We start from the raw sequence: 8,519 nt of genomic DNA on the forward strand, positions 1-8,519 counted from the left end.
TCTGTCAGAATCAATCAAACAATTATTTAACGAGCGTGTCTAAAAGAAAAATATATCAAGGGACTAAAAGTAAAGCCTTTGGATTTTCATTCCCTGTTATTATAATGCAATAGGATTACCACTCCCTGTGCTTATCCATTAGGGAATAAAATAAATAATCTTTTGTTAACTAACTAACTAACTATTTAACTTTGTTACAGTCGCTGTGCCACCAGTACGGCGGACATTCGTCCCACGTGACGTGCGTTCGATTCCTGCCTGATGACTCGCGCCTCATCACTACTGGCGGCCTCGATACCAGCGTGCTGCAGTGGGTCGTCGACTAATTTACTATCAAACGGAAATATAGGAAGCCGAGATTTACTCGAAGAGACAGAGAAATATAAAGAAATAATTAACCCTTTAAAGAGATCTAAACAAAAAGCTACTGTTTTGTTTGGTAGAAAATACACACCAATGTATAATGTTATATTCATGTCTTTGTCTCTTTCTCTAAATCCTGGCTCAAAAACAAGAAAAAACATACAAGACCAATATTTGTGATTACGAAACTAAAAATCAAGGTACCCAATCACTTTTTGACATTAGTCAAATTATACACGTTTAACGTAACGACAAAATCATACATATTGCTTATTTTAATTAGCACAGAGTTAAAGATTGATTTTTTAATGAAGATTCGATTGTAACTAAGTCAATCTTTAATTATTATTGTATTTTCAATCTAATTATTGCTACTGTAAGTCACTAAATGTGCGCTGTTCACACACTTATGATTTGCGACGCCTACTACAAACGCCTATTTAAGAAATGTTTTTTTCTGTTTTTATGCAAATTGTGCTGTATTCTTATATTTATATTAAAGTATTGTACACTTATAGCGTTGCATAGATAGGTGCACGGTTGTGATCATAACGAGCTAAGTAGAAGGAACATTTATTTGTAAACATTTGTCTTTGATGACACACGGACTTAATTTAATAATCAATCTAATACAACAATACAAATGTTTACTCATAAATACAAAGTAAGGGAATCCGTCGATTTTTTAACACTAAGTGTAGAGCGTGTATGGCAACACTAACGTTTTAACGAAATGTAAACACACTTGAACACTGGTAGGTTTATGTGATTGAGCTTTTTGGCGCGTAATTTTAATATTTTAGGCATAATATAATTATGTATGTACACAATATTTTACATTGATAAGTGATAATAAGAAATTTTAATACAAATTAGATTATTTTCTTTTTATTTTATTATAAGATCTGCGTTTTGTGAACATTAATTTTATTGAAACTGTCCGATCGAGATGAGGTCGGCAGCCATTGTAAGTTGGTAATTTTATTTTATTGTTTGAATGACAAGAAATTAATTGTAATTGTTTTAAATAATAGCAACATGTGTTATGTTGATGCAGCTTACAGTACAAAGAAATCACTTATTTTATAGTCCACTGAGACGGTAAGCTTAACCATTTCAAGTTGTTTGGCGGGTGTAATGTACCTGTAGCATAGAGCAGGGAAAGCTTGATCAGTTAATCATCAATTACGTAAGTAAAAGTATACTAAACATTAAATTCATGATTCGAGTACATTCCACGAGCAAGTTGAGCCTAACAGTAACTATTATAGTTTTGTGTTTCAGTAGGATCGTAAGGTTTAGTAGCCTAGTCACTGCGACATCCGCATCGGTGTAATTTCTCACGTAACGTAGCACTAAAGTTATTGTATTTGTAAATATATTGTACGACGGTGTCGCCGTCTGTTCATTGTGCCTCCAATATAATTGAATATTTCAAATTGTTGTTGTTTTATTTTATACATTCCTCAAACCTACTAGTTATATGAAAAATATTGGATTGTTTACATTGCTTAGACTCTACAAATCATTCTCCACATAAATACTTACTAAATAAAATATAAAAAAAAATCATTACCTCCTTAGTTACCACGAGTGTCGGCAAAGCGCATGTAATGCCCCAAGCGTTGCAAGCGTTCATAGCAGGGACTGCATACCGGTATAAATTTCTGTACAATTTTTTTCTGTATGACGTCATACCATAAAAATTCTGTTATTCAAAAATAACAGTACAGATATTCAAACAGAAATGATTCGTGTATCTTAATTATTCTTGTATCGCATAATATTGGTACATATATAACAGATGATTAGGGTAGCGGTAATTTATCTATAGTATATTGATATTCTTATGAATTATCGGTTATTCTCGATTCTTTAGCTCATCTATCCTCCCCTCCTCGCCCTTATTTCTTCGTGCTACAGTCCATCTGCCTCGCGCCGCCTTGTATTTCGGTACAGAAATAAAATATCGGTTAAAATAATTGTTGTACTGAAAACATCTTAACAAATATTAGTTCAGTACATACATTTGAGTACTCATATATTTCTAATCAAAAATATCTGATACCGAAATTACGCTTCAAAAGCCGGTATACAAATAAGAGTAGTGAAATTTTACTAGTACTATTTAAATATTTTATACCGATATGCGGTCCCTGGTTCATAGGCCATGGTAACCACTCGCCATCAGGTGGCCGTGTGCGTTCTAGCCACCGTCGTGGTATAAAATTAAAATAGTTCCACAAACAATTTATTGCATCGATCATAATTGATTTGCAACTGATTAGTGGAAAATTTGTGCAAAATTACACTTCCACCCACCAATAGTACGATCTAGTGAATGGACAGGTCTAGGCCTTATTTTTCTACCATCCGCAATGCACCTCGATCAATTTCTATACGAAATTCTCAAATATTTAGCTTATCTAGGAATTAAATCAAACTCTATATAGCTCTCCCCTCTTGTGTTTGCCTGCTGCCTCGTACTCTTTGCCAGGCAGATAAACAGTACTAAAATTTTGGTGAAATATATTGTTTACCACGAATATCATCGACGAATTATTGAGAAATCGTGTCGCTATGTTAATGAAGATGTACTTATACGTAATTAGATAAATTGATATGTGCTCCAAGTTAGAACTTAAGAACATAGCAACGTTATGATGCTGAGGCAGCGAACATATTAATGGGGAGAATCAGGCGAAAGTAATAAAAGTAGCTTTGTTATGTAATAGCTAATATTATTATGAACACATTTTTGCTGGATAGCCACCAGTTAAGAATAGTAAAAGAAATACTTACACAAAACATAAAAATAAAAACAATTTATTAAAATAAATAATAAATCGTTCGAAACGAACTAATAATGATACAAAATAAACATAAACTAATATTCAAAACACAATGTCACTCCAAAACCTTTCCTTACACTGTTACAATGTTTTCTTACAATGACGCTATACGCGACACGCTATTTCATTCTTTGGTGTATTTGTAATTCTTTGACTACGGCCGGGTCTACTATATTTCATTGGATAACAACATATTTCACCAATATCACGTAGATAATAAGACAGAAAATAAATATTATTATGTTACAACCTCAAATGCACGAAAAGGTTTCGAAGTATAAAAAAACTTAAAAGTAAATTGCCGATTGAATACAGCTCTAATCGGATTGCAAACGAAACTATTTGTAACTTCTGTGACAACTTAAACATGGTACTTTATTTACATCTGCTGACAGAAACCGCCTGGTAATAATCTAGACACGACTGTTTACATGAGCGATCGTATATACTATTTAACAGACTTGTTATATGCTTCAAGTCATAACTAACAAGTTAACTCACTATAGTTTACAAAACAGCCGTGCCGCAGTGCACACAACAAAAGCTACACTATTTACGCGGAACACGTCCGATCGATCGTTTCGTCTAATGTTGCGTCTCGCAGGATATCATGGACAGGTTTATAAAAACCATACATAAAAGTCAACGATTTAATTCAAGTCTACATTAATTCTCCTATATTAATTGTTCTACGCTGCTGGCGGACAGCTCGAGCAGTCTCCAGGCCGCCTTGGGGTTGAGCTCGGCGGGGTCCCGGCACAGCACCCACACGTAGTTGACGCGCATCACCTTGTCGGGGTCGCCCTCTATCACTTTGTTCTTACTGTCTCTCACGCACATGATCTGCTGTGACTGGAATGTTATGACTAGAACTGGACCCTGGTCCATCATTTTGCCCATGACGAGTTCGATCTGTTCGATGTCCAGGATCTTAGAGTCTAAGTGATACCCGAGCTGTTTGCACTGCTTGATGGGTGTGGCCAGGATGTTGAATACGCCTTCGTAGCACCAATCTTTGAGAATTTCCAAATCTCCTCGTACCATTGCTTCGAGAATATTCGGTATGATATCGTTCGCACAGTCCTCTAAGAACTTCTGTGACGTGAAGTTGGGGTCGATCTTGCATATTTCGGTGAGGGTCATGGACAATTCGGTTTTCTCGAATATATTACCAAACAAACTGCTTACTTTCTCAGTGACGAATCGTGAAGCCTTAACTACGGGGTTGTCGGACTCTTCGTATTTTATCTTCCAATCTAGTACCTGTAGCAATAAATAATTATATTATAATGAGAAATAAAAGTAAAACATTCTTATAACGAGCCAGGAATAAATGTGTGACATTGTACCTTGTTGAAATATTGGTTGTTGTTCTTGAAGCTCTCCCACTGCTGGTAGAACTTGGAGTCTTTGTGCAGCTCCACGCCTACAGTCTCAGTGTCTGGAGCGAACGTGCGCTCGTCAGAAGCAACCTGTAACATACAATTAGTTCCAACATCCAGACATGATCTATTTCTTTTCCTAACTAGAAATAAATGTATGTAATTGAAAACTAAGGGTAATAACACAATATTATAATATTACTAGCGGACCCGACAGACGTACTGTCTACACGTCTTTAATTTGAAAATTTGTCGGATCCAATGTAAAACATTCCAAAATCAACAACTACTAATAAATTAAAAATTAATTAAAAAAACATTATCCAGCGGACAAAATTGTGAATCTAAACCATTCTCAGATCCCCTTGAACAAACACAAAAAAAAAAAACATCAAAATCGGTCCAGTTGTTTAAGAGAAGTTCAGTGACATACACACTTACAGAAGAATTATATATACAATGTGATAGGGGTGGCACTTCTAACCCGTTAAGGCTGAGTACTACATCTAATTTTATTGACAAAAATAATAATATGGGGGGTTGAACCCCCAACTGAAAATATTGAAAAATAGTGATGTTTTCGGTAAAAATAATTCACAAATGATTTTTTTTCTCACCAAAACATTATCAAACATATGAAAAAAGTAATGAATTAGTTAGCCAAGGTTATTAGCTACCGTTTGTCGTTTTTTTTTTGTTTCTACGACGCATACAACCTTTGATATCAAAAAAAGTAAAAAAATATTATAATAGCCATAATTTTTAGGGGGAGGGGATTTGACCCCTTCGACCCCCGACTTTTGTCGATAAAATTAGATGTAGTACTCAGCCTTAACGGGTTAGAAGTCTCACCCCTATCACATTGTATAAAGATTTTTCACATTAAAACACAGTGCATAAAGGGGAAGCAGTTGTTGTGAATCACAACCAGCTTCTTACCTCCTAGGACTAGTAATTACAAGCTAATTATATTGACCTCAATGCGTTTCCGTAGGGCAATGGGCGCCATGTAGACGCGGCCCTCCAGTCCTCGAGGCGAGATCTCCTCTTTCACTACTGCTGTCGCCTGGAAACATAAACATTTTGACACTATGAAATAAGTCTCGTGAGACGTGCTACATTAATTAATTATTTTAATTTTCGGCTTAATAAGGTAACCCCGTTTGATGAGAAACTCGTGGCGACTGTGCCCATGAAACCCATGTGCGTGTTTTGAAACTAGTCGAGTTTGTCGTCGAACAGTCACTGAAGGAAGCCGAAAAATAACTAATTTTTAAAGTACTTTTTGTCAATTATGTTTGTCAGCTTAGTCCCGTGTAGATTATTATCGTCCATGGTTATGTGTCTGAGTCAAGAAATGGTTGAGGCTCTCATGTAATAGAAATAATAAAAAATAGTTTGAAAGGCATCTAATTCTCAATGTACAAAAGAGATAAGATAAGCTGGACTTGACAGTGGAGCACATGGTTACATTATATAATACTTGTAATATATTATTCTACTTACATGTGAAATAGTTCTGAAAGCACTTGTCTGACCCAGTTTAGATCCCGTGTCAGCTATGCTTTCAGCTGCGCCTTTCGCTGTCTTCGATAAATCTTCCTTGATTTGACCTGTAACAGAAAACCATTTTATAATGTTCTTTTAACAGAAAGCAATTTTATTATTAATAGTAGTTTTCGGATAAGTCATATGCTGAGTCATTGATCAGATAGATTTTGATTTTGAGGAAACTGATATTAGTAGTACTCATTAACCCCCGTTTTCTAAACAAAGTTAATATTTTAAAAGTGTTAATCAACCATTACACATTCCAATGGCCACATCTGGATATGATTTCCAGATGTAGTGATTGGGGGAGGCCTATGATCAGCAGTAAGCATCTTGTTGCTGATATGATGATGATAATCGACATTAAATTGTACTATAGTATATCCTCACCAGCTTTCCTGGCGATCTCAGTTTTGCTAGCTTCTTCAATGACATGCTCCATCTTGCCCTTTATTCCCTCCAATGTTTCCTTTAATACTTCTGAACTCTTGGAAGCTTCCGATTCAACCGCATGGAACTTTTTTCTGGCAGCCTGGAACATAAGATGTGAGTGGCTATGAGAGATGCTACCTATCAAAATACGTATTACAAGTGGTACAAGGTTGGATATTTAAGAATGCAGTATTAACATTTTATTATATCTTTATTAGATCTGTACACATGTACATAACATATTATGTGACAAAATATTATAGTGATTGTAAATTAATTTATGCCTGCTTATTTACTTTAGATAGAAAAAAAATTGTTTATGATATGCAAAATAAGCAACAGACCAAAGTTCAAAATTTAAATAGTTAAGACTCTTTGTATGAATAATTTGCTAATCTATTTATGATGATACTCAATGCTGTACTCCATGTTTAGGACATTTTTTTCCATTCTACTCCACCCTTCAACTTTTAATTTCTACCCTTAGCCAATATACATAAGTCCTTCATACTAATATATTTAGTTAATTTAATTTAACATTAAAAAAAAATATTTTAATAAAAATGTAAGGTATGTAATGTAATATTATGTACTGTAGCATGAAATTTCTTTGTAAAAAGTATTGACTGTAAAACTATGACAAGGGCATGGACTTGGGTTCATGATAATAAAATTATTTTAATTAAAAAAAATATATCATAATCTAGTCTTATGTAACAAACCATTAAGGCTTCTGAGTTCTCTAGCTTCTGTGCCTCCTCCCTGAATTTCTTGATATTGTCCTTCATCTCCTTGTTCTTGGCCATCTCGTCCTTGATGTTCTCGATGATGGAGGAGAAGAAACCCTTCCGTGCCGAGTAGTGCCGACATTCTCGCACGGTGTACTGGAATGGTAAGCAAAAACTATTACCTAGCTAGTATTGTTTGCTGCATTTGTAGAATATATCTCGTATTTTCAAATTGTTGAATACATGGTCAGTGGGTCATCTTATAAGATTCTAATTAGAATTTGTGAGGCAACTTAACCAACAATTTTATTTATCATAATTACAACCATTTTCTGACTTAAACAACTGCAGATTTGTAATTTGTACACATTTTGGGATGGAGCATTTTCAAGAAATTATGGTTAGAGCGATAATTTTTTGTCCGCTAAAATACAATCATTTCGTCATTTTAATGGGAAAAATGAATCGTTTACTTTACCTGATCTGGTCTGTTGAAGTATAACGTCTGTTTCAAATTAATAATTGGAATTGCACATTTCCACCGTGCTGGGCTGTATAACTGTCGACATGCATGCTAAAAAATAAAAAAAATATTGAAAATAGAATCATGCATCAAGGACGTTCATCATAACCTAACCTAAAATTCATTCCGAATGGATCTCACCATCTTTTTCTCACACCCAAAAAATTGCACGGATTCTAAGGGATAACTGTTTTTTAACTATATTATTCTATTGAAAATCCTGATATGTAAAAGAAAATGTCGAATTTTATAACATCGACGAAAACTTATTCATAATCCGTGTAATCTTCTGTCAAAAGGACTTGAAGTTTGTTTTTGCTGCGGGAACAAGAAGATTCGTTGTCTATTCCTTCATACCTTCAGTTGTCATTGAAATATCGACCTATCACAAAATTAAAATTATTATACGACGAATGAAAATGGTATTTGCAGCACTACGAAACAGTCTTTCTATTTTCAAAGACAGGAAAAAAATAAGGGAACATAATTGAAGTCAACTTCACTGAAAGAAGTAAAAATTGGAATGTTTATTTGTATCACTTAATTCAATTGATTCAATGCAATTTATAGAATCATATTTACTACAGCACACATTTTTTAAATTGAAATTGAAAACTAGCTTACGAGAAGCATAGACAATATTAATATTTAAAAGTTTTTGTATTTCCTGTTGCCAATTTTATTTCGG

General features: G+C 34.3%; 2 protein-coding genes across 15 annotated transcripts in view; one reads left to right on the forward strand and one right to left on the reverse strand.

Annotated features, from left to right (window-relative positions):
• The window catches only part of LOC118267389 (echinoderm microtubule-associated protein-like 2), a 64,832-nt gene extending 63,030 nt beyond the window's left edge, over nucleotides 1-1,802 (forward strand). For all 14 annotated transcript variants that reach the window (XM_050694269.1, XM_050694273.1, XM_050694279.1 and 11 more), the window contains one exon: nucleotides 201-1,802. In XM_050694269.1, the coding sequence (XP_050550226.1) occupies nucleotides 201-326 (126 nt within the window). In that variant the 3' untranslated portion in view covers nucleotides 327-1,802. The remainder of the gene's footprint in view (nucleotides 1-200) is intronic.
• Nucleotides 1,803-3,173: 1,371 nt separating this feature from the next.
• LOC118267829 (mitochondrial import inner membrane translocase subunit TIM44) lies at nucleotides 3,174-8,447 on the reverse strand. Its single transcript, XM_035582057.2, has 8 exons — nucleotides 7,973-8,447; nucleotides 7,787-7,882; nucleotides 7,303-7,464; nucleotides 6,539-6,680; nucleotides 6,104-6,210; nucleotides 5,574-5,663; nucleotides 4,565-4,687; nucleotides 3,174-4,478 (listed from the first exon to the last, which is right to left on the reverse strand). The coding sequence occupies exons 1-8, from the start codon at nucleotides 7,973-7,975 to the stop codon at nucleotides 3,891-3,893; spliced, it is 1,311 nt and encodes a 436-aa protein (XP_035437950.1). The 5' UTR covers nucleotides 7,976-8,447; the 3' UTR covers nucleotides 3,174-3,890.
• Nucleotides 8,448-8,519: the final 72 nt, after the last annotated feature.

Source organism: Spodoptera frugiperda, chromosome 6, assembly GCF_023101765.2.
Source record: "Spodoptera frugiperda isolate SF20-4 chromosome 6, AGI-APGP_CSIRO_Sfru_2.0, whole genome shotgun sequence".
Classification (NCBI taxonomy): domain Eukaryota; kingdom Metazoa; phylum Arthropoda; class Insecta; order Lepidoptera; family Noctuidae; genus Spodoptera; species Spodoptera frugiperda.

Excerpts from the sequence above, each read along its gene's own strand:
- LOC118267829 (XM_035582057.2), bottom strand. Across the intron at positions 7,465-7,786 it reads ACTTCAACAGACCAGATCAG|TACACCGTGCGAGAATGTCG; the intron begins GTAAAGTAAACG and ends TTACCATTCCAG. Across the intron at positions 5,664-6,103 it reads CTTTCAGAACTATTTCACAT|GCGACAGCAGTAGTGAAAGA; the intron begins GTAAGTAGAATA and ends TTATGTTTCCAG.